Below are 25,808 nucleotides of genomic sequence, written 5' to 3' on the forward strand. Positions count from 1 at the left end.
GAACAATGGATTGTGCACATGTAACCGGTTATGCAGTCTAGCGCCGCCCTTCAGGCCGCATTATTCAACTGCAACATAAGCAGGAGCGACGATGGATAACGGGTCCTCTTTATCCCCACACAAACCCTCTACTCGCCCGACAGCACCTTTCCAGACCTTCTAATTTAGAGGTATGTGGTGTTAAAAAACAAGAGAATCTGTTTTAGTTCATTGTCTTGCCCTGTGGATTAATAACCCGCTTTCTAAACCCAAACACGAGCTGCTAAAGCTAGCCGCGCTAACCTTTATAGCCTCTTCATTGCCTCTGTTCTTGATCTGTTGTGTTAGGAGGAAACTAAGACGATGATATATTGAATTAGGATACAATAGATATGTGCTTGGTTACTGTAATGAACTGTAAACCGGTTGTCATGTTCATGTTTGTCTCTTGTTGTCATAGCTGCTTCAGTGTTAGCATGAACAGATCCGAGGATACAAATCATCAACATGCATGCCTGCATTAAAACATAAATCTGAGGATTACATCTAGAAATCAAAGGCTAAGAGCACATAATTCACAGAATAAACCCGTGAAGTCGCTGGTTTGGTGCTGATTGACTCTAGTGTTTATTTTGGCTGTAATAGTGTTTCCGCTTGTCATTTTGCTCTGGAAACGTCAACAAACAGGTAACACGCTAACTTAAACTATGAAACAAGTGTAAAAATACCCAGATGGTTTCAGGTTATTGTTGAGACAACACTAAACATGAATATGCTATATTATTAACTAATATATTGCTAGTCTATTTCCCTAGATGATAGAGTGTTTCTATTCATTCATGGTGTGATTTATTTTTTGCCTTTTTACAAATGTGTACATTATTTATATGATGTTGTGAAATTCACCATTTGTTGTAAACGTTGTGCTCTAAGTAATATTGGAAAAATCTATTTCTAATGCATATTTTGGTGAAAATGTATTGGAAATGATTTACTGTAAAGATATGAATTTTCTATAGTTAACTTGTCAGTATAGGTACTTCATGGTTATTTTTAATTTCAATCCTCAAATCTATTTTTCATAAAGAAAAAAACTCATCTTCATCACAAAGTGAATGTTCAGTTTTCTCTCATCTGTGTGGAGTTTTTCATCAATGTTTAATCAGAGGGTAACACTCGCTTTTGACTTAAGCAAAAGGCACATTTTCTAATGCTTAAAGAACCCGCATAAGTGTAAAATGTTTTAGCAAAACAGGATTCATAAATGTGAAAGCAGCAGATTCTTATTGTGTGTTTCTGTGTTTGGGGTGTGTGTGCGCCAGTTTTTTGTGGTGTAAAAATGGTTTTATAGTTTTGGTGGGTCAAAATTCAACCAAATGACAACTGTTGTACCTTAAATGTGTAAAACCTTCATAAAAAAATAGAAATAGAAAAGAATTCATTTCCTGTCTAATGTCGGGGTAATAAAAAAAAAAAGTCACCAAAACTTCAAGATTAAAAAAAAACATTGTTTAGTTTTTTTCTGCTGTTAAAATAGTGCCCAGGTCATTTTTGACTGGTGAGACAACAGGAGGGTTAAAGTTTTTAATGTGTTAATATTGTGACCAAACCTGCCCATTTTTTTGAAAGAAATTCTTTGTGAATTGTGATTATATAACTCAGAGAACGATTACCTCAGATTAGGGTTGGGCCGATAAACAATATTGTATTGAATCACGATAAAATGTATGTCAATAACAATGAGAAGCTCTGGACTTTTTTTACTTTATATTGATCACAGTAGAAATGTGCATCAATGGGAATCTAGAAGTGTGTTGATATTAGAGATGTACTGAATTATCGGCCGCCAAATATTATTGGCCACTGAAAATTATTATGCTATTTTATGGAGCCTCCATTTTTTTGTGGCTTCAGTAATTGTTGGGGTAAATCGGGAAGCATTAACTACATATATCGAAAAATATTTTGTTGTTGTTCTATATGGAAAATAATTATTGATATTGCATTTTTGCAATATCGCCCAGCTCTACCTTAGTTGCATTCATTCTTACAAGCAGACATTTATTTCTTTTAATACAACAGTTTATTTTACTAACGCTACTAACGTGATTCATTCAAGAGCAGAGATTTTTTGTCTTTTATTGTTTGATTAATATTAAAAAGTTGCGGCTGTTCTCACTTTAAGCCCTATGGCACGGATCCAGTGTACTGATACACATAACCGACTGTATTTAATAACTTACACTAACCGGCCACTTTATTAGGTACACCTTGCTTGCACTGGGTTGGACCTACTTTTGCCTTCAGAACTGCCTTAATCCATCTTGGCATAGATTCAACAAAGTACTGGAAATATTCCTCAAAGACTTTGGTCCATATTGACATGATAGCATCACGCAGTTGTTGCAGATTTGTCAGCTGCACATCCATGATGCAAATCTCTCATTCCACCAAATCCCAAAGGTGCTCTATTGGATTGGGATCTGGTGACTGTGGAGTCCATTTGAGTACAGTGAACTCATTGTCATGTTTAATAAATCAGTCTGAGATAATTCACGCTTTATGAAATAGTGCGTTATCCTGCTTGAAGTAGCCATTAGAAGACGGGTACACTGTGGTCATAAAGGGATGGACATGCTTTCAAGTTGTTAATGCCAAATTCTGATGCTACCATTCGAATCTTGCAGCAGAAATCGAGAATCACTGGATATTTTGTTCCTTTTCGGACCATTCTCTGTAAACCCTAGATGTGGTTGTGCATGAAAATCCCGGTAGATCAGCAGTTTCTGAAATACTCAGAGTCAGACCAGCCCCCTTGCACCAACAACCATGTCACATTCAAAGTCACTTAAATCACCTTTCTTCCCCATTCTGATGCTCAGTTTGAACTGCAGCAGATCATCTTCATCATGTGTACATGCCTAAATGCATTGAGTTGCTGCCATGTGATTGGCTGATTAGAAATTTGCGTTAACAAGCAGTTGGACTGCTGTACCTAATAAAGTGGCCGGTGAGTGTATGTCCCAGATCTTTTTTTTTGCTGCGATTGAAGGGATTAGCTCTGAACAAATCTCATCTCAAAAAATATTTATTTAATATTACATAATATATTTTAGATTTTTATTTAAAATGATCCTATTTCTTATTGCAAAAAAACATGATTGGACAAAAATGATTTGTAAAAAAAATGACCACTTGTACATTATAATATAGTGTTTTATTTGTGTGTGTTTCCAGTGACGCAGCGTCAGCGTGGCATGTGTATGTGTTGTGGAGCCTCTGGGAGGAGATGACTGAGTCTGTTCCTCCTGCGCTGCTGCGTTCATCATCATGGGGCCTGATGTGCCCCTGCTCAATGACTACAAACAGGAGTTCTTTTGGAAGCGCTTTCCTCAGACTGTCCTGGGGGGACCTAGGCTGAAACTCGGCTACTGTGCCCCGCCATATGTCTATGTGCACCAGCTGGTGTTATTCCTGACACCATGGCTATTGGGAGGCATCGGGACCCTCCTTTACCAGCTGAGGGTGCTGGACGAAGCATTTGCGGGCATTGTTTCCGGTGCGCTCATGCTGGGAGTTGGTGCCATCGTTCAGGGAATGGCACGGTGCATGGCACGTAGGACCGGAGTTGTACAAAGACTGCCTGCTGCCAATAACATCCTGGCAGACGAGGAAGAGGTGGAGTTTACTCACTGTGTGGCCCCTGAGACAGTACGATTCGTGGTACCTGGGAAGAGATTTATGGGTAATGTAGTTTTGCACACGTGTCTCGCTGGAGCTCTCTGTGGGTTGTCAACATGGTACCTGCTGCCGCACAGACTGAGCGGTTTGTATGGGCACACGGGTGCAGGATTGGGTGCCGTTGTGTCTTTGTTTGCTCTGAGCTGGGTGACGGTCTGTATTGGGGAGTATTCTCTCATCGTGAACACGGCTACCGAAACGGCCACATTTCAGCCACAGGACACTTATGAGATCACGCCGCTCAACAGGCCCATGTACATACTTGCCTTCATCGCCGTGGATCTGGCTCTAAGGTACAAATCCCAAAATTCACCAATGATGTAGGATAGTGGCAAGGGCAATGATAAATAAGCTGGTTCACATAAAACAAAATGAAACAACCAAGTATTTTATATTTGTGGTTTTATACATTTATTTTTTACAATTAAAAAAAAAATAATAACATGGATGTTAGGCATGGGCTGGCATAAGATTCTAACGGTATGATAGCCTTGAATAAAAACATCACAATCACAGTACCAGGATTACGACTATATATTCTTTATAAATTTCTGGATAAAAAACAAGAACTTTTTTTGCTTTGAACACAATGGCTGCATCCCAAATCACATACTTACATACTGTATAGTGCGCTCAAGACAATATGCCAGCTGAGTAGTATGTCCGAATTCGAAAAACGGTATGCAAGAAGTACCCAGATGACCTTCTACTTCTAATGAGATTCTGAAGTGTGCATCCAATGGATGCTATGCTATCCCAAGATCAATCGCAAGAGAATTCATGAATGGGAGTGAAGCGGGTATGTCACTTGATGATGACAAAATGGCACCCATAGTACGTCTGAGCTCTATTCATACTACTCACATTCATACTGTATAGAACGTACTTTTCTGTCGTTCAAGTAATAAATTTCAAATGCAGTACCTACTGAGTATTTTATTTTGAGAAACATTTAAAATGTTTTGGAGCAGTAAACATGTATAAAATAATCAAAATGAATAATTGTCTTCATTAGTTTCAAAAATACAAAATGACATCTTTGGATATCCTTTCCCCTGGAGATACTGTTGTCCTAAAAAACTAAATAAAAAATAATAATAAATAAATATTACATATACCATAGGAATGGTATAACAGAAAAAAATGGGGGTTTTAAAACCTTGACTTTTCCAATACCTTGAAAACGGTTATCGTCACATGCCTACAAAATTAAAGTAAATTAAAGTAAAACTGTTGTTGAAAATGTTTGTAAATGTAGATTACTGTTTTAAATAATTGTACTTTTTTATACTTTACTTAAATAGTACATATACATAAATGATTATTTTAGAGATTTTTTTGTTTATTGTTTTTACTCACGAAGGCTACATTCATTTGGAAATTTATACTAAAATGAGTAAATGAATCTTATTTTATAGGCCTGGGCTATTTGGCCTAAAATCAAAATTTTGGTTAATTGAAAATTTTAACTGTATTTTGATTAATGAACGATTATTTTATTGATTTATTTAACAAGTTTTGTAAAGTAAATATGCTCGCATATTACAAGTTTTTGGTTTTTGAATGAAGGGTCCATTACTTGATTTTAAAATAATTGAAGGAAACACACACTATGTACGATCTATGATTATTTATTGAACATCAACGTTGAACAGCTGAAATGAAAACATGTTGCCTAAAACAAACAGTCACTTTTTTCTTATAAATAAGTGAAAATGAATAACTTGCATTTTTGGAAAATCAATAATTTTTTATGTTAAATTTTTAATGTGAAATATTGAAATAATAAGTTTCTCTTCTAAATACAATAACTCTTGTATTTCCTGTAAATAATATTTTAAACAGTGCATTTCTGGAATCTTCTGCAAACAAATATTTTTAATGTAAATAATAATTTTATTGTAATGGAAAATATGCCATCTCTGGCACAGCTTCCAATCATTATCAATGAAGTGCAAACTTGCCACGTGTAGTTACATTTTTTTCTGAGGGGTACATGGGCATGCGCATGAAGGCTACGCCAGACCATAACCGTAGTATAAAGAAGTATAAAGTAACAGAGCGGGGTCACAGGACTCCACACACGGTAGGGAAAGTTAGATAGATAGATTATCAGTTCTAAATGTCAATTTCGATGACTTTTCAATGAATCGCCCAGCCCTACTATTTAAAGTAACTGGTTTCAGCCTCTCGTCCTTCAAATCACTGGTTGATTTAAAATATGTTAAAATAGTACTATTATACTATTACTACATTAGTGTTATTTATTATTAATATTACTTGCATGAAAAGCTGAAATTTCAGCAGCCATTATACCAGTCAGTGAGTGTCACAGTTGATCATAGAAATCTATTCATGTTTTAATATGTATTAATTATATTTGTAATTATAGTTATATAATATTGTTAATTTTATTAATAGTTTCCAAGGCAAAAAAGCATCAAAGCAAGTGACTTGTTTGCTAAATGTAGTGAGCTTACAATTGAAATCTGACATTGTGCATATTTAATAAGTTTCATTATAAAGATTGTGATGTTCTTCAGTAAATGGCTTTAGTTTTTAATTAATTTAAATCTTGTGACATCAATTTGAGAGTTTTGTTATTGTACCTAAACTTATTGACATATGTAATTTCTGAGTATAAATGTCTTCTCATCCGGTGGATCTCAATCTCTCTCCTCTCAGGTTTTCAGATTCTGGTGTGGTGGAACTGCAGGTTGCATCTCAGGTTCTTCATGTGCTGTTTGTAGTTCTGCCAGTACTCTGGGCTTTGGGAATGCTCTCTCCGCTGGACGCTCTTCTACTGTGGGCCATGGAGCAGATCTTGGTGTATGGTCTGGGTGGATCGGCCATGTCCACCAACATCAGGTAGGTCTTGAGCACTTCTCTCACTGGTTATTCGATTTTTAAAATCAGATGTTAGGTCAACTCCGCAGTCATAGAATGTTGATCTACGCTTATAAGTAAAAAGGAAAATAAAAAAATAATATATTTAAAAAAACTAATATAATATATTAGTATATTATATTAATATACTAATAATGAAAATCCAGATTCTGCCCATGCTGCTTAGAGCAACTTTTAGATGAATATGTAATTATTAGAGATGCGCCAATGCTTTGTTTTAAATAGTATGTCCAGGATGTCCTTTGAAAAAGAGTAGGGGTTTAACCACGGCAACCCCATATGACAATTGGCTTCATCACTTTGTCTCCTCTCCACCAACCTGCTGGTGTGTGGTGTGGGGCCTGGCGCTGTTGGATGCTGCACACTGGTGGTGGACGAGGACATTCCCCCCATTGTGTGAAGCGATATGAGTGTCTAGAAAAAGCGCTATATAAATGTAAGGAATTATTATTATTAGTGATATTAATAGTTTAGTAACTGCCCGGTTGACCTTATATCCACAGGTTACCATTACAACAAAAAACTCCACATTTGCTTAGAGTGTGTCTGGAACAGAGTCTAGCCAGAGAAACGGTGAGATATTTTCTCCTTAGCGTGCAAATTAAAGGGTTAATTACACAATTTTAAAATAAATTCAAATAAAAACTTTTAGTCCATTTAACCAAGTTGTTTCAGAGAAACTGCATAAATAGAAAACAAACTCAAATTAATGTTCTTAACAAAATTATGAAGATTTAAGTAACAATTAATTTGTCTTATATTCACTCACCACAAATACTTACTGTAGTTTTCCTGTCTTCCAGTTAAAAGCAATCCCACACAAGAGACATTTTCTTTAAAAACAGCACAAATTGATACTTTTCTAATTTCGAGTGTGACCCCTATAGTGATGATCCTGTGCTTTATTTTTCCTCCATCAGGCTCTTAGTGATGTTTTTGTCATCAGTGTGTGTTGCAATCTGCACCTACTTCATTCCCACTTCACTCGGTGTGGTTCTGTTCACCGTGGCCATGGGTTTCCTCTTCAGCCAGGACCTGACCCAGCTGCTGGTGCTGGTAAAAGGGGTCTCTCCGACCCTGGGACTGGGCTGGTGGGGGCTTCCTCTTTCCCTGCTCTTCATAATAGGAGCCTTGACCGAGGCTGGACTTCTTCATCAGCTGAACCTTGTCAACTCAGGGAATCTAACATTGAATACGAACTCTGTAGAGAACTGGGAGTCTTCCGGTGTGGTTCCTCCAAACCCACAGGAGGTGCTTGGCTGGCTTCTAATTGCTCTGTTTTTCATCACTCGTCTGCTGAGAGAGCTTCAGGGGGCTTGCATTATTGGAGGAGCCATGCTCAACCCACTCTACCCCAAACGGGTCACAACTGCACAGGCTTTCAGGAGGAAAACCCGTGGCCTGCGTGTTGCAGGAATCATTCGGAGGATCCTATTGAACCTTGGTAAGAAGACGCGGCACTGTACCAACCAAACAAACAATCATTTTTGTCTGTCAGAGATTTGCTCAGCTTGTCAGTATGTTCTGTTGGAGTAAGATGTTGACAGGGAATAATACATACACTGAAAAAAAGTATGTTTTCTTTTTGTTCAAGTTAGCTGAAACAACACAATTCTTGAGTTTTTTGGGACAACTTAATTGTTAATTTTTTAATCCACTTAAATTTGTAAAAACCAATAAGTTAACTTAATTCCTTCATGTTGCCCTTACTCAAATCATTGAAATTTGTTATCGGTTATTGGTACACTACCTGACAAAAGTCTTGTCGTTGGTCGCAGTTGTAAGAGCAATAAATAATACCTTGACGTCTAGTTGATCATTTGGAAAAGTGGCAGAAGGTAGATTTTTCAGATGAATCATCCGTTAAACTGCATTATGATCATCACAAATACTACAGAAGACCAATTGTGACCAGTATGGACCGAAAATTCTCACAGAAATCAGTCAAGTTTGGTGAAGGGAAAATCAAAGATTGGGGTTACATTCAGTATGAGGGTGTGTGATGCAGAGTGGAAGGCAACATCAACAGCCGGAGGTGTCAAGACATTTGTGCTTCACATTACATTACAAACCACAGGAGAGGGCAAATTCTTCAGCAGGATAGTGCTCCTTGTCATACTTCAGCCACCACATCAAAGTTCCTGAAAGCAAAGACGTTCAAGGTGCTCAAGGATTGGCCAGCCCAGTCACCAGAATAAACATTATTGAGCATGTCTTGGGTAAGATGGAGGAGGCATTGAAGATGAATAAAAAGAATTTTGATGAAGTCTATGAGTCCTGCAAGAACGCTTTCTTTGGCATTCCAGATGATTTTATTAATAAATTATTTGAGTCATTGCAGAGATGTATGGATACAGTCCTCCAAGCTCATGGGAGTCGAACACAATATGAATTATTTTTCCACTACACCATGACTTTATATTCTATACTGTACATTATTTGCGATAAGTGACAATACTTTTGTCCTAATTACTGTCCTAATTAAATAATTATAAACCAAGACATAATCATATTTTGTTTTGGTAAACTAAGCGTAATCTAGAGGTCTTTGCCTTTCATATAAGTCACTTCTGATACCAAATGATCAACCAGAAGTCAAGTTACTATTTGTTGTTCTTAAAACTAAATAGGCGATAAGACTTTTGTCAGGTAGTGTATTTAAAAATGCTATTTTTGAGATGAGTTTTGAATTTCGAAAATGTAATTGAATGCATGCACATTTTGTCCTGATGTAATATGTGTACTTTGACATCATTTACAGTCACCTAATATTTAAATACTGTTAATATTGATTTTATAAGTGCCATTTAATGTGAACGTTCATATTTGATTTCACAGTAAGTCCGTTGACGATGATTGCGTTCTTGTCCGTGGATGAATCTTTAGGGAAGATACACACAGCCTCTCTTGCCATTGGCTTCACTCGGGCATTCAGGATGGTATGAGATTTTATGTCTTAAGATTATCCTAAAGCATTATTAGCAGGTTTCACAAAAACATTTTATGGATTTTTTTTTTTTTTTTTTACCCTTGGCCTTTGTGCGACAGGTGTGGCAGAGCTCTGAGGCGGCTCTACTGCAGATGGTGTTGGTGGTGATCATCAAACTTGCAGGGGGACACAGAGTTGCACACTGGCATGACTTGGGCACTACAGTACAGTTAATACTGGTGAGAGGCAATGTAACCTAATTCATTTACTTTAATACTTTGCAGGGATGTTTGTGTAATCGTGTTTTTTGTCAATCCACTTTTGGGGCAGGTCTCTCTGGTTGTGAATCGTGTCTCACAGTTTGTATGTAAGCTGAGTTTTGCTCTTACGGTGTTGATCACATCCTGGACTGAGAGTAAACAGCGTCGACAGTCAGCAGGAACTCTGCTGGCACTCAATGCTGCTTTGTGCCCACTTCTACTGGCCGTCGTGGCTCTATCTGCTCTTCTCTCTGCCCCTCTCCTTCCACTATTCACACTACCGGTGTTCCTGGTGGGATTTCCCAGGCCGCTGCGCTCATGGCCAGGCACTCCTGGCACCGCCTGCCCTTGCCCAGATTCTGTGTATTACCAGCAGCTCTGCAAAAGGCTGGCATCAGCTATAAGACCTGCACTTGCTAATGGTGCATTTGGTGAGTGAGGCCTAATAAAAAGTGTATGTGAACTGCCATTTTATTGCTGCTAAAAGAAAATTCCGTCCACACTACACAGCCTTAAACATATGACACGTGACCATTCAGACTAATTGTGCCTGCTTATATTTTTCCGACATCCATATTTGCAGTCTATCGGTTGTATAATTGTCATATGAGAGGGGCTTGATAAATCAGGAATTGATATGCAATATTCCAGAAGACCCGTCAGAGAGCTATTGTGAGAAGCTGCGCCTCCATTTTTAAAAGTTAATTTCAGTTTGTCTGTACTGAAACCATTTTTTTCTGAACTAAAATGGGGTCTAAATGCCAGGCATAACAAAAAAGTAAAAAAAAAATGCTTTTAAAAACAAAAATGCACTAGTGTAGCCAGCACCTTAGTTTAGAATCTTCATACTAAATTGCTGTTATAAAAGTATAGCCATGGTAATATTAAAGTCCCTTTAAGGCAAGTCATTTCACTCTGCGGCCATCCTTGAAACACCTTTTGGGCAGTATGCTTGGGCATTCTGCCTGAATGGGGAAACATGAAATTCTCCAAAACTGCTTGCCAAGCTTACTATTGAATTTCATATTAGGAATCAACAATAAAATTAAAAAACAACTGTGTCTTTAGTTTTATTTCTAAACTTGCAAATCACACAAAATCTGCAGAAACTCAATTCTGATCCGAGCCCCTCCTCCGAAGTATCGTCAATCTATAGCAATCGATTATTGATTGGCTTCAGTACTAGAAGGCAGGATTTTTTTACCAAATGGCGATCGATGATTGGCTCCTGTACTAGTAGACGGGGCTTTATTCACCATGTTGACCGTTACACTTATCCACATTCAAAAATAAACGAGTAACATGTCTTGTGTATTCTGTAATCTTCGGTAATATTCATACAACACTTTTATGCTTTATTATTAACTGATTAAAGTTTTTGTAACTGGTTGCAGGATCCTGCACTCCAGGGTCTCATTACCTAGGCCGCTTTCAGGGTCGTCTTCTGTGGATCTCGATTCTAGAAAAGGGCTATGGCTATTGCACAGTCAACATTAAGGTATACTTGTTTTATACCTTTGCTCTGAAATAAATAAAATCCTTTAAATATCTCACTGGTTGGCATGTTTCACCACAGGGTCTGGAACTACAGGAGACATCATGCCACACAGTGGAAGCTCGGCGTGTGGACGAGGTTTTCGAAGGAGCGTTTGATCACGTGGAGCGGCCAGGCCAGTGTTTCAGACTATTGAACCCTAACTGGGGTAACGCTCTTATCCCCTGCTCTCTGTTGCCCGTCAGGGTTTACTCTGATGCCCAGAGCGTTCTAACGGGAATTATTGACTCACCCGATCACCTGCGTCAGCTAAACTCTGACTTCCTCAAAACACTTGTCTGGATTCTATTGCGTTACTGTGTACAGGAATTCACATGCGGTGCTCAGCGAACTAAAGGTCAGACTTTACAGACCTCTGGACGTAAGTCACAAAGCTCCCAGCATCCTGTGCCCTCAGAGGCAGGTCCAGCTGTGATCAAAGTGGAGACTCAAGTACGCCCTGAATCCTCCTCGTCCTCTCACTTGAGGGGTCTGGACAGCTCCAGCCTGTCGTCCTTTGCTGATTGGTCAGACGAGGATGATCTGTTTGGTCCAGTCCCTGTGCGACGACCGATGAGAATGATGGTGCGGACAGATGAAGCGCAGACAGAGTTAGGGCTGGGTGTGTCTCTTCCAGGTTCTGTCGAAATCCACAGCTTGTATGAGAGCATGGCTCTGTCTTCTCTACCGACCCTTAGACCTCTGGGTCTGGGTTTGGGACTTGGCCTGCCCATTATAGATAAAGGGAAAGAAAACATCCCTGCACCTACTTCGACAACTGTCCGGACCAACTCCCAGCCTCTTCTCTTTACCAGCCCTCACTCAGAGCTCTTCTCTCTGCCCGCAGACTGGCGAACCGCCAACTTGGCTTCCTCTAAACTCCAGGTTTTGCGACCCTGCTTCCCAGAGGCCTGGTTCTGCTTCTGTTTATCCCAGCTGGTGCTAGAGAGTTTGGGAGAAGGAGACTTTGAGCAGGTGACGCAGGGTTTACAGGAGGACCGTGCCTTGCAAGAGCTTTATACCCAGGTGGTGCTATCATGCTGTGTGGCGCTAGGGGCAGATGCTCAGGTCTTCAGCCCAAATCTGCTGTTCAGGCTGTACTGTGGGGACGGCCCCTGGACTGAGGGGCTTGAGTGGCTCCGAGCCAATAAAGAGCTGCATCAGCTCACACTCAGAGCTTTCAGGTAATGGACAAGCAACATTCTCTTCACGTTTTTAATCCTAATATCAGATACATTTCCTAAAATATGACATCTGTTCTTTGTCTCTGTGTGTGTTTGCAGGTACAGCGTAAAACTATTGGTAGACCAGGCATCTCTTGGTCCAGTAGAGAGTCTGGATGAGCTCTACACTACTTTGCAGGATTACCATAAAAACTGGTTCATCGGCCTGGTATCAGATCGCAGTTGGCAAGATAGTGTTGTACAGGAGAAGCCCTTCCTGTTCTCTCTTGGACATGACCTCACCATGGTAAGCACAGCATTAGAGTGATTTCACACCAGAAGAACTATTTCATAGTTCCTATAACTATTTGTGAATCTACCTATTTTTTGTGTGTTTGGAAACATATTTAGTTGTAGGGATCAGGATTAAGTGTTGTTCTCAGCCTTGATGACATTTCAATTGCATAACTTACATTTTATCTCCATTGTCGCAAAAACACGTTTTTACCAAGCGCCAACCTCTCACTCTGTAACTGAAACTGCAATTCATCAAATTCCGCTAGTCCTGGCTCCGTAATAGAGTAGATTTCTATTAAGCCCATTGTTAAAATGACCAACTTTACAACAGAAAAAAGGCGTTTACAGCCTGGTCAATTATCATTTTGGTTCATATAGCTAATATTACCCTTCTTGACAACTGTGAGGGGGGTGAATTTTTTTTTAGAACTCATCCTTTTCGTATATATAGTTATATTAAGTCTGCATAATTAGGGTGTGGCCACTTGAGTGACAGCTAGGTCTCGCTGCTCATTGTCTCGTCACCTAAGCTGATTCCGGCTGATTAGCCGCTGAGCTCGGCATATACATCATATATTTTGTTTTGTTTTATGTGGCTTTACACAGTCAGTTGCTTTTTGGAATTATTTCTTACAATTATCAAATGATTCGGCATACTGTGTGCACCTAATTGTGCTCACAAACAATTCACATATCCTCCATTTCCCAGGTGAGTGAAATTATATACTTAAACCGTCTCTATAAATGTATTTGTTTCATTTAAGCTCATTTATAATTTATCATTTTCTTTAGACCTTTAATGCACTCCAGAATCTGACAGACTGGTTAGCTGTAAGCTCTAGAACAGTCATCTGAACAGTTGTCATGCAGTTTTATGCCTGGATTTCATAAATAGCTTTGCATTTACTAACACAGACTATATTTTAAGTGTTTGGAAGCAATTTGTGTTTTTCTCCTGTATAAAAACGTTATAAGAACAATGTTTAGTGGCTCAATGTATTACAACAGTGTTTTTAAAAGTCTAAACACTTTATTGATATAGTATATAACCAAGCACATGTGGTCAGAAAACAAACAAGTCACAGGTAATAAAGTATTAAGCGCTTCTTCCAAAGAAAAGATTGTCTAAGCAAAATGCTAGCTGGCATCTGAAGCTTCACTCACGCTCTGTCTCTTTGCCCTTGTTTGGTATCCCCCGGTCAGTGCGATGACATGCAAACAAATTGGCTATGTTTGTCCACGCCTACTGGTAGCGTCTTTTGCGTTCTTCAGAAACCTATGGGTGACTTCATGAATATTATGTTCATATCTTTTACAGTTTATGGTTTTTACTCACGTTGTCATCATCCAGCTTATGATTTGGGTGAATGTTTCTTGGAGTTTACAAATCTATTAAAACATTGCAATATGATAACTTACACTTGTGGTACATGTTTTATCTGTTTTTTTTTTAAATAGGGGACGTACACCAGCCGTGTGTTGTCCCTGCAGGAGAATCTGGTCCAAGTGGGAGCTCTAAATGAGGAGGGGGTGAGGGGCCAGTGGGCCAACCTGTCATGGGAACTATTGTATGCCACTAATGACGATGAGGAGCGCTACAGCATTCAGGCCCATCCAGTGATGCTGAGGAACCTCACTATTCAAGCAGCAGATCCGCCTCTGGGATATCCCATATACTCATCCCCTCCAATTCACCTCCGCTGCTTGTGATGCTACCAGCTAACCCATTTCACACAGTCACATGGTTGTGCATTCAATTAGCTCTTTGTGTTTAGGGTACAGAAATACATTTTTAAAGGAAAAAGCATTTACAAAGGCTACAATGGTAGCAACATCTGGCTTCTGAAAGAAATGCATGAATATCTGAACATCAGCAGATCCCAGATTTATTGGACCTCTAGATGAATCTTGACTGACTTTGAATTCACACTGAGCTTCCTTTCCACATTTTTATTTAAAATTTTATTTCCTCGTCGTGTCAGGCAGGAAATATGTTGCCAATTTAAAGAGCCTGTTTGTCAAATCTCAAGGACGTGCCTTGTTTACTACTTTTAGTGGTTATGAACAGTTTTAGGTGACCACCTTGTGTTATAAATATCAACTGGCTCTTCCTCCTTTGTTCATCCTATTTGGACTCTTGTCATTGTATGGTTGTGTAATTGTTTGTACAGAAGAAATACAGACGTTTCGTATAAAAACAGTACATTTTAATACTGAGAACACAGAATGCACATTTATTTTTGAGAAAGTGCTGTTGATCTTCGACAAATCATGAGGTGTTTTCATTTTTGGTTAATGAAATGACTGTTAGACCTGCCAGTTTATTTTGCAAAGGATTGAAGACATTGCTGATTTTATTTAAATTTAATTAAGATTTCTTTTGCCTTTTATGATAGGACAGTATGCAAAAGCTAAGTTGGAAAGAAAGTGTGGACGCAATCGGGAAGTGCCCAAGATGAGACTCAAATTTGGGACGCGTTAAAGCAGGGGTGTCCAAACTCAGTCCTGGAGGTCCGGTGTCCTCCAAAGTTTAGTTCCAGCCCAATTAGATGCACCTGGGCTGGCTTATGAAGCTCAAATGCTGCGGTTGCACTGCACTTTTCTCCCCATGGACTTCCATTCATACACAGGTGAATGCGTCGGCCCAGAAACGCAAGCTTGTGCAACAGGTTTCGCAGTTCACTGCATTGCAAAGTTATAGCTTGGTGAACTCTGATCTGTGAAATCGCATCACTTGACTATGTAAGACCAATCAAGAATCAAAACATGACCTCTCTAAACAGAAATTTAAAACATGGACCAATCTCTCAATTTTTAATGTCTAATCATCTTGTTTAATCCCGCCCCTTTTCGCAGCGCCGTACAACAGAATTTCACTTGCACAAACTCTAGTGTGACCTCAGCTTTCCTAGGCTTTCTAGAAACATCCGTGCAGGTGTGTTGAGGCAAGTTGGAGCTAAAATCTGCAGGACACCAGCCCTCCAGGACCGAGTTTGGGCATCCTTGTGTTAAAGGTCCTGTAAAGTTCAATGTTTGACAATCTCATCTGAAAAATGAAGAGTGGGTAGGACATTGAGTAGCTCCAGACCATTAAAAAAAAAACAGCCGAGTGTTTACTAAAGAATTTTTGATCGTTCAAGATTTGATGAGAATCTAATGTATGAGGTGCTGTGAAAAAAAAAATCGATGATCCATTTAGGCCATAGGTCTCAAACTCAGTTCCTGGATGGCCGCAGCTCTGCACAGTTTTGCTCCAACCCCGATCAAAAACAGCTGATCCAACTAATGAAGCTGTTCATAACTCCTCAATTATTTGGATCAGCTGTGTTTGATAGGATTGGAGCAAAACTGTGCAGAGCTGCGGCCATCCAGGAATTTTGAGTACTATGATTTAGGCAGAAGTGACAAACTGCAAGCTTTGAATGTTTATATGAATTTTATATTTTGTAAATGTGAATTTTGGAGCACACAAGCTTTTAGATATCCATAAATCTATCGGGCTAAAACTAACATCTGAAATTTGCCCTTGAAGCTATGAGTGCCGACCTCATTGCTGATTCTTGAGGAAATTTTCAAGATGTCTTGGCCTTTGGCTTGCTGAAGTATGCTGCGTCTGCATCCTAGAAAAACAGAGAAGAAAAGACATTAATTCAGAAAAGACATAGCATTATTTAACCTATAGTAGTGTGCACAACTCACCACTCCAGCTTTGAAGTTCTGCACACGTTTTTTGCCCAGAACATTAGTCAGGTACCAGGCCAGTGTTGGAGTGTACTGCCACACATAGCAGAAGAGCAAAAAGGGCTGCTCAGCGATCCACATCTCCTTCACACGGTTGGCCAGACCCACTAGAGTGAGGTGAACGCAGCGCTCTGTAGACATCTTATGCGTCTGATCACCAGCTGTGGCCACTGGCTTAAGAGAAAAACAAGGATACTTAAACCTAATACAATAACCCTATAATAACAATATCATTTTTGTATTTATAGTTATCAATATTTTTAATCGTTTGTATTCTAGGGCAACGCAGTGGGTAGCACTGTCGCCTCAGAGCAAGAAGATCGCTGGTTCAAGCCTCGACTCTATCATTTCTGTGTGGAGTTTGCATGTTCTCCCCGTGTTCGTGTGGGTGTCCTCCGGTTGCTTTGGTCTCCCCCACAATTCCAAAAACATGTGATATAGGTGAATTGGGTAAGCTAAATTGTCTGTAGTGTATGTGTATGAATGGGGGTGTATGGGTGTTTCCCAGTGATAGGTTGCAGCTGGAAGGGCATCCACTGCATAAAACATGCTGAATAAGTTGGCGGTTCATTCCGCTGTGGCGACCCCTGATTAACAAAGAGACCAAGCCGAAAAGAAAATGAATGAATGAATAAATGAATGTTTTTATTCTTGTAATTTTCAATGAATTAAGTCTTTAGTTTTTTTTCACATTGTTTTATATGGTTAAAGGGTTTTATTTATTTTTATTGTATTATTCTTATTATTTTGAGAACTTAAATTATCCTAACATTTTTTATTTGAGGATTTATTATTTACATGTTTTTTTTAATGATAATTTATTTTTGCTTAAGTTCTGTGTTACTATGATATTACTTACATTCTTACTATCTCTATTGAAATGATCATAATTACCAGATTAAATTGTTTAGATTAGTTAAATTAAGCAAATGTATTGATTAACCATTACTAATGGTGTACATATGTTTTGCAGCCAGTTAATTTCCACTCATTTCATCCTTTTTGAGTATACAGTGAAGTTTTAAAGTCGTTTAGATAAAAAAATACATTATTTAATGTTTCTCTCTTGTGACTGTGCACGAGCGAAAGTAGGCTTAAGTGAAAAAGTAATTCATACAAGCTTTATGCCGAGTTTAGACTGCATAATTTTAGGCTCGATTTTGACTCGCCGACAAGTTTTGAGAAATCGCAGACAAATGCCTGAACTCACAGTCAAATCAGTGCTTGTTCACGAGAGTAACAATCACACAGTGAACTATCAAAGAGGTGATCAGAGAGAATCGTCTGAGTCACTGACACCAACCAGATATTTGGCATGCTAAATATTTACCTGTCGGCATTTTAAGTCATGCCATGTGAAATGTGTTCTGATAGAAAATAACATCGCCGATTTCCTACAGCCAATGAGAGAGCAGCATTTAACTGTGGGTGTCTGCAGGCCTGCGGGAGGTTGGTGGAAAGTTAAAAGCGCTCATTTTCAGTTTATTTGGACCCAAGAAATGTAGGAAAAAGTAGTGTAAATTTGGCAGGAGCACCTGTGTCTGTTTGACATGTCATCTGAGCAAAAACACAACCGGATCGAAAAAGAAAAAATCTGAGGAAAAATCACTAATTTTCTTCAAAATAAAATGCATTTTCTAAAATGCACTTCCCTTCAAAATAAGTGCATTTTCTACCCCACAAAAGGCTTATTTCTCATTATGTAGTTAATAACAAAATATATACTACGTGACCTTGTGTTGTTTTTATGTCACTTCTTGCTCGTGTTTGGTTGTGAGACGTAGTTTTTACAAAGATGTCGGTGATTCTTCCTATTGTTAAGTCATGCACAGACCTATCTTGCAGTGTGATCTCAGCATCGACAGATTGCTCACCCAGATAGTCATGCAGTGTGAAAACATCCGTGACACGGCATTAGAAAGCAAAAGCAAAAGTTGAATCTTGGACGCTTTAGGAGATTTAGACTTAGGTCACAAAAAGGTGCGTCTCTGTAGGTCTGCAGAGACTGTCTGTGGGAGTGTTGACACGTCTCACGCGCACAGAACGAAACGGGTAAACGAGACAAGATTTTCCACTACTTAATCGATCGCGGATGTTTGGTTATATTGGGCAGATACAAGAAGTGTAAAAGGATGTTAATAATAGTAAAAAAAAAACAATGCGTCACTAAATATACTTGGGCGGGCGGTAATATACCTGAGCGGCCTGTCCAAGTAAAGTCTAAGTGTGGGAAGCACTGATATAATTTAATTTTGAGCTCATTGTAAACAGCAGTGATGCCGATACCTTGCCCAGCTCCTCAGTGAAGGCGTTTTGAACGATGCTTGATATTACAGGTCCGGGACAGATGTTACTGATCAGGATGTTTGGACAATCAGAAAGTTCAGTTCTCAGAGAATTAAAGAAGCCCTGCAGAAACACAACAAATGAGGAGCATTTTCAGCTGTGTATGACAATTTTCCTTTATCTTTTATAAGTGCTGGCATATTCAGGTCATTCTTTTAGGTATTTTTTCTCACCTGCAGTGCATGCTTGCTCGCCGCATACCCTGTTGCCAAGGGTGCCCCTACAAAGCCAGCAACACTGCTGACAGTTGCTATGATACCAGTGCCACGCCGGATCATGTGGGGCAACACCTGCTTGGTAATGGACACGGTGCCAAGATAGTTGAGCTCCATAAGAGCCTGGTACACATCGACATCCGCATCAACGCACAGAGCACGCTGGCTCCGGCCACCATTGTTTATCAACACATCGATCTGAAAATGCACAAACAGAGGCAAAAAAGTAAGGGGTTTGTTAGGAAGAATACTCCTATGTAAAGGCATAATTTAAACAAATATAAAAAGCACTGTTTATTTCTTTTAATGTCATAAATGCAGTTGGGAATGTTCATCAAGGGTTTGAAATAATGTTGGAATAAATAATGTTCAGTTTTTTGTGCATAAAATGAAAGTTACTTTCTACTATTTAACACAAAATAAGATATTTTGAGGAAAGCTGAAAACCATTGACATCCATAATATTTGTTTTTCCTGTTTTCAGCTTTCTTCAAAATATCTTCATTGTTCAACAGAAGAAACTGGACTGTACTTAAGAAGAAACAAACACTTCTGAAGATACTGAATCCTGAAATACAGGGGCCATTTACTTCACCAAAGTGCTCCAGAGCTGCTGTGGTTTTTTCTGGATGTGATGCGCGGTCCATTAAATCCAGTGGCAAAACAAGAATATCCTCAGCCTTTAGAGAGGAGCGCTCTAATAAAAGGAGGGAAAGAGTATATTTTGGGTCAGTAGGTCACAATGTGCAGGTTTTTAATCTGCAGCAAAGATACTTGTGTACACATTCTGAGCTCTTTGGTAAAGGCACATGAATTACAGTACGGTTAATTGACCCCTGGGGGATTTAAGTGTGTTTGCTCTTGTCTGTGAAATGTTTTTCAGTACTGTTCATACCTAAACAAAGGCGCTTCACCCTCTCCAGCTCATTCTCCCTGCGGGCAGACAAAACCAGGCGAGCGCCGATCGCAGCCAGCTGGAGAGACAACTCTTCCCCGATGCCACTGGAGGCTCCGGTAATCCACACCACTTTACCTCTAAACGTTGACTCTGTGAAAAAAAATAAGAAGAGAACCAAAAATTCACACAATGTGTTTTTAATACGTTTTTTTTAACAAGTGTTTTTATTAGTTTTAAGTTTTCCAATAATTACCAAACACAATAATAAAAACTACAAGGAATAAGCTTGATAATACAAAGAAAATAATGGTAATTATAATTAAAATAAAGAAAAATAGATGAAAATAAAATAAAAAAATATATTTAAAAAAAAAAATAAAAAACTGTTTCTATCAAAATACAAAAATACAGTCAATAGGGGTTATGAGCATATTAAGCATTGCACTGCTGCTCAGAATCCGCATTATATTGGTCCAGGTGATCAAGAAATGGTTGCCATATATTATAAAACTCCATATGGGACTCTTTCCATGTGCAATATTTGAGTAAGAAAAGTTAACCATGTCTTAAATTGAGGAACAGAATCTGATTTCCACAGTTTTAGGATGACACTCTTAGCAATAATCATTTGATAAATGATGGTGCTTTGTATATACACATTATAATCCAGCAAAGAACTAGAGCACCCAAATAAAGCAATTTCTGGCTCGGGTGTCAAGGTAAAACCATACATATCGAAAAACCATTTAAATATGTCACACAAGAAATCATAAAGTTTTGGGCACGTCCAAAAGAGGTGGGTCAGGGAGCCTTCAGCAGACTTACATCGGTCGCATGTAGGGGAAATGGTAGGAATTTAATAGGTTTTTAAAAGTGTTTTTTTTAATGGGTTAAAAAATGCAAAAACAGCAGGATTGTACTAAAGCGTAATTAATATATTATTAAGTTAATAAATGTACTGTATATTATTAGGGCTGCACGATATTGAAAATCTAACATTGCAGTATTTTATTTTGTGATATATATTGCAATATGAATACAGTTTTACTATATGACTTATTATCTCTATTTGGAAAGAATTTATAATGCTAGATTGATTGGGATGATTGTAGAGTGGAAGTGCATCTCCATAAAATCTAATAAACAATCTATAAAATGTTGGGGGTCCCAGACACATTTTTGTTGCTGTCTGCTTCTGCTATTTGCAGTGCATTTCTGTATTTGCATGTGCTGTGAGTATTTTCATGCACAGGTTTAGTCAGAGATTGATGAATTAATGTTTACTATTTGCATCTCCATAAAATCTAAAAAAAACATTCTTAATATATTCATGCATAACTGTCTATAAATACAATTAAGAAAAAGATGCAACTGAAATGAAGTGTTTTATCATTTCCCCGAGTCTAACAGTTTTCAATAAAATAACTGAATGATAAAAATAAAAACAGTTCAATAAAGTTAACTGTACTTAAAGTGATGGTCCACAGTGTATTTTAAAGCTTGGTTGTGTTCACAACATGCAAAGCAATGTGTGTTCATGCTTCACTTGTAGAAAATCACGTTATTTTTTCATATATCTTTCTTTGATTATATACTGCTATACAGTTTCTCCGAAAGGCCTGCCCTCAAGAGGCTCTGATTGTTTAGCTAATATAATGTGCTGTGATTGGCGGATTGGCTCCACGCAACTCCCCTACAAGCATGCTCTTTTGCGTTGTGTAAACAGTCAGTCAGAGCTGCATTAGCTGCCTGAATCAGACAGAAATGAAGAGCAAACAGCTCTTGCCTGCTCTCTAAAATTAAATCTGCCAAGTGTCTTTCACATATATTTGGATAAGTATGTGTAAGTAATATGAACAACATGAAATGTTCACATATTATTTGTGAATTTGTTATTTGAGATAGAATGCACGGAAAGTAGCTGCATAGAGAGACACTGTAGCGCTGCTGAAGATTATGCGTGTTTACAGTGGTTTGAGAGATAAATATAAATTTGTAGCTAAATTGTTAGCGGTGCCAAACAGCATTTCCTGTTGTTTACATCCTAGTTTACGTGACGGCTCACAGTTCACAGCCTCATCTGTTGAAGGAGTTTTAACTGAATCCAGCACTGAACTGGGAGAGATTCTGGAAGCTATCCTTTGTCAAATGCTAGCTATATATTTTATATTTTTCTGGAACATAATTAAAATTAAATTGTAAGAACTTCTCTCTTTGTGTTGTGTCCTTTGGAAGCCCAAATACAGAAACTGAAGAAGCTCTGTGAAAAGACCAGCGTGTGGATAGCATTTTAGCTTTCTCTGCTTTAACATTCAAGTGCCTCTGGTCACGCTTCTTCGCTGCACAAGGTATGTTCACGGGGTGAATGCACATAACTGGAAATCCTTGTGATCTCACGAGCCCAGATGTATTTTTTGTAGTCCTCAAATTCATTCCCTGTAGGCTTTGCTAAGCTAACTCTGTAAAGCTAATGTCTTCCTTAGCATTAAACTTTGAGAGTCTTACATTCAGAGATGTTGTTTATGTTCACACAGCTACATTACACATCAACTAAAGTTTAAAATATAATATCGTAGTGGACTACCCCTTAAGGTCACAAATGCTACAATTTCTTATACCTGAATGTTTTAAAATCATTAAACAATCAAAGGCATCAAAAACGCATGCAAATGATTAATTAATTATAATAAAAAATAAACATTGCATATCCTGTGATAAGACTATTGCAAATGATCACATTACGATATCGATGCTAAAATGATATATTGTACAGCCATTTAATAAATTATATAACATTATTATAACGTAATCGTTATCATATAATAATGATATAATGACATTGTGGGACAAAAACAAAAAAAAGACTTTAAAATACAAATAAAATTAAGTAATGTCTAATGACTAATAACTTTGTTGACAATAAAATGTCAAAATATGGCTTAAATCCATGGTCCTTCGGTGTAAAATATATTGTATATTTATGCAAAAGTGAACTTATTCTGTCCTGTATTTACCAAAACATAAGAGGATAAGATATAATTCTACATTTTATATCATACAATTTATATAAACAAATATTTACAATGTAACACCAAATTTCTTAAATAATAAATTGCTGCATTGTGATCAATTTTAATGTCAGTGGTTCTTGTTCTAACTTTGCCTAATCAGATTTGTTGTAGATTGCTCTATAAACTATTTTTACATTTTTAATTACATGTTTTGTAGGTGTAGGCTATTCATGCCAAAAACATGCATGATAATCCCACTATTGACATTTTTCTACATATAGTACGTAAATAACACACAAAACCACACACATACAAATATCTTTTAATTCAACTACTACATATCCATAAACTGTATTTTTTACACATTACAATAATGACCTCTATACATATACACTAGTTAGGGCACTGATAGTTCGTGTTAGAGAGTGCAAATTCCACATCTTGCAGAAATGCGTCAGCACTTGACTTTGTTGCATAATAAATAGCCCAGAGGTTAATAGATTTATACAGCAGCACATTTTTATACACTGTAAACTACAAACGTATTACAGTATAAAAAGAAATGTGCTCATACTACACAATTCTAGGTGAAATCTGCGGTTTTACCTGGTGTTTTGCCGAACCTGGCCGCCCATAACAAAGTCAGATCAGCGTCGGCGAAAATGAAGCGTATGAACTGCACTAGTAAATAAACTGCGGTCCCAGCAAGACCAACACACAGCCAGCATATATCCATCGAGACACTTCACTTGTTATGCCTTCACAGAGTGACGGAAGCACTGGTGAAACTTGCGCAACCGGAGCGCTGACAAATCCCTGCGCTACAACTTATGACATGCTTAACGGCTTCTTCCGAAACAACAACTACCCGGTAGCGTCTGTGTGTGATTCGAAGTCTTCCGGGTCACATCCCTGTTTCTGGTACTCACTGGAGCAGCTGAACATCGATTATTGCTCTGTTGGCTACATAGACATAAGAAATTATAATATTGTCTGTGGTTGGCTATCTATCAGACAGACAGACAGTTTATAGATAGATAGATAGATAGATAGATAGATAGATAGATAGATAGATAGATAGATAGATAGATAGATAGATAGATAGATAGATAGATAGATAGATAGATAGATAGATAGATAGATAGATAGATAGATAGACAGACAGAGACAGATGGGTAGGTTTTATTCATGTTATGTTTTGTCTTTATTTTAATATATTTATGTTATCAAAAAAGAAAAATGTATTCTTTGTTGTTTTATTGCAGTAATGAAACATTTAAATTTTTTACAAATATTTTTACCCTCAAATAATCTATATAAACATATATGTTATAATTTAGATTTTTAATATATGTGACATATATAAAATTTGCCATTTTCCTATATTATATGTGCATATATAGGGAAACAGATAATTTTATATGTCACATATATTTAAAACCTATATTAAAACATATGTTTATATAGGTTATTTCTGTGTGAGCTCTCACTTATTTGCCATAGTTAAATTTCATAACATGACAATTACATGTGATATAAATTTCAAGTGTTCACACTTACATAATTATTATTATTTTTTTTGCATTTTTTGTTAGTTCTTAGTTAATGCCTTGAAAATATGAGCTAGGCATCATGTATGACAGTTGCCAAAGTGAAATATGAGCTATATAAGACATGTCTTTTATATGCAGGGCTTATATGTGGATATAAAGAAGCGATAGATGAGACCTATATGACCTGTGTATATATATGTACCTCAATTTTGCCTTTATGTGGCATATATATGCATGCATTGTATATATCATATATGTGCATATATACTGCATATAGGTTTCATATATGCACATATATCCTTATATAGGTTGTTCCATGTCGGTACTCACCTTACCTGTTACCTGTTGGAAACCACCAGTAGCCATTGACATCCACAGAAAAAAGAAAAATGATACATGATATAAGCAATGCAATAAACTATTAATTTAGGGCTCAAACCTTATCAAGAGCACATGAAATATATGTTCATCTTTTCACCTAACATATTATCATGCATTTATAACAGTGTTTCTGTTATTACCTGGCACTGAGAGCTTGTTTTCAGCCTCACACATGTTAGGGTTTTTCAAAAATGACCAGTGATAGACAAATAAAAAACGCAGGACAGATGATTTAGAGACAGTGGTGAAAGAATTATGTACATGAAGGAAGGTGCGAGACAGAATGATGTACAGATGGAGGGATGAGGTTGATGGAGGGATGATGATGATGATGTCATTCTTTTAAGTGCGCAGCCCTGCTGAATCCACATCCGGGTCCTGCGCTGTTGCTGGTGTGCAGAGATTCGGTCCCGACCATAGCGGACCAAAACAGCGGTCAAACCCGAACACTTTTCATTTTCCACCAACATTCAGGACGTAGAATAAATGGGAATGATGCATCCCTGGTTTAAACAGATATGGGTGATCCGCTGTTTCACTGACTGAATGCAGAGCAAAACAATCCGCCAGCCTGTCTCTCTCTCACCACCGCCGCGCTCGCTTTATATCTCTCTCTTTCTTTTCGTCCTTCTCTCTGATCTGTTTTTTTACCTCCTTCACCACCGAACTCTCCAGGACTGATTTTTAGGGGGTAAGTGTTTGTGCTCTTGTAATATACCTGTGTGTGAATGACAGAGCTAGCCTGTTAGCATGTTTGCTAAGGGAGTAGGCTGGCGTTGTGTGAGCTCAGCGGTCTGACCTGCCGTGTGTGGCCTGCGCATGGTGCGCTGAGGGCCGCAGGTTTGGCAACTCA

At 38.1% G+C, this 25,808-nt stretch overlaps 4 protein-coding genes across 12 annotated transcripts in view; 3 read left to right on the forward strand and 1 right to left on the reverse strand.

Moving 5' to 3' along the window:
* lrrc9 (leucine rich repeat containing 9) overlaps positions 1-170 on the forward strand; it is a 74,118-nt gene extending 73,948 nt beyond the window's left edge. Inside the window, exon 34 of the mRNA XM_087277276.1 lies at positions 1-170. The gene's annotated coding sequence lies outside the window, so the exon portion shown is untranslated.
* On the forward strand, positions 80-15,027 carry pcnx4 (pecanex 4). 2 transcript variants are annotated; one of them, NM_001081574.1, is made up of 11 exons: positions 80-170; positions 3,217-4,013; positions 6,406-6,588; positions 7,548-8,071; positions 9,466-9,566; positions 9,676-9,795; positions 9,887-10,247; positions 11,211-11,314; positions 11,393-12,534; positions 12,634-12,820; positions 14,269-15,027. In NM_001081574.1, exons 2-11 carry the CDS (start codon positions 3,310-3,312, stop codon positions 14,518-14,520), a joined length of 3,678 nt encoding a protein of 1,225 aa, NP_001075043.1. In that variant the 5' UTR covers positions 80-170; positions 3,217-3,309; the 3' UTR covers positions 14,521-15,027. The 2 variants fall into 2 exon arrangements, with proteins under 2 accessions (NP_001075043.1, XP_087134291.1); XM_087278165.1 differs by having other exon boundaries at positions 138-666; positions 14,269-15,021.
* Positions 14,996-23,887, reverse strand: dhrs7 (dehydrogenase/reductase (SDR family) member 7). 5 transcript variants are annotated; one of them, XM_087278543.1, is made up of 8 exons: positions 23,628-23,887; positions 20,008-20,160; positions 19,703-19,809; positions 19,071-19,310; positions 18,838-18,960; positions 16,510-16,725; positions 16,228-16,430; positions 14,996-16,032 (listed from the first exon to the last, which is right to left on the reverse strand). In XM_087278543.1, the coding sequence occupies exons 1-7, from the start codon at positions 23,755-23,757 to the stop codon at positions 16,383-16,385; spliced, it is 1,017 nt and encodes a 338-aa protein (XP_087134669.1). In that variant the 5' UTR covers positions 23,758-23,887; the 3' UTR covers positions 14,996-16,032; positions 16,228-16,382.
* Positions 23,888-25,316: 1,429 nt separating this feature from the next.
* ppm1aa (protein phosphatase, Mg2+/Mn2+ dependent, 1Aa) overlaps positions 25,317-25,808 on the forward strand; it is a 45,048-nt gene continuing 44,556 nt past the window's right edge. For 3 of the 4 annotated variants that reach the window (XM_087277484.1, XM_087277485.1, XM_087277486.1), the window contains exon 1: positions 25,317-25,646. The gene's annotated coding sequence lies outside the window, so the exon portion shown is untranslated. 4 annotated transcript variants of the gene reach the window in all.

This window comes from Danio rerio, chromosome 13, assembly GCF_052040795.2.
Source record: "Danio rerio strain M-AB ecotype USA chromosome 13, GRCz13ab, whole genome shotgun sequence".
In the NCBI taxonomy this organism is placed as follows: Eukaryota; Metazoa; Chordata; class Actinopteri; order Cypriniformes; family Danionidae; genus Danio; species Danio rerio.

Bases quoted from the DNA above. Each gene is read 5' to 3' on its own strand.
- pcnx4 (NM_001081574.1), top strand. From the start codon at position 3,310: ATGGGGCCTGATGTGCCCCTGCTCAATGACTACAAACAGGAGTTCTTT. The intron at 8,072-9,465 runs GTAAGAAGACGC...TTGATTTCACAG, and splicing joins GAGGATCCTATTGAACCTTG to TAAGTCCGTTGACGATGATT. The intron at 10,248-11,210 runs GTGAGTGAGGCC...AACTGGTTGCAG, and splicing joins ACTTGCTAATGGTGCATTTG to GATCCTGCACTCCAGGGTCT.
- dhrs7 (XM_087278543.1), bottom strand. From the start codon at position 23,757: ATGGATATATGCTGGCTGTGTGTTGGTCTTGCTGGGACCGCAGTTTAT. The intron at 19,810-20,007 runs GTATGAACAGTA...TCCTTTTATTAG, and splicing joins GGTGAAGCGCCTTTGTTTAG to AGCGCTCCTCTCTAAAGGCT. The intron at 18,961-19,070 runs GTGAGAAAAAAT...GTGTTTCTGCAG, and splicing joins CGAGCAAGCATGCACTGCAG to GGCTTCTTTAATTCTCTGAG.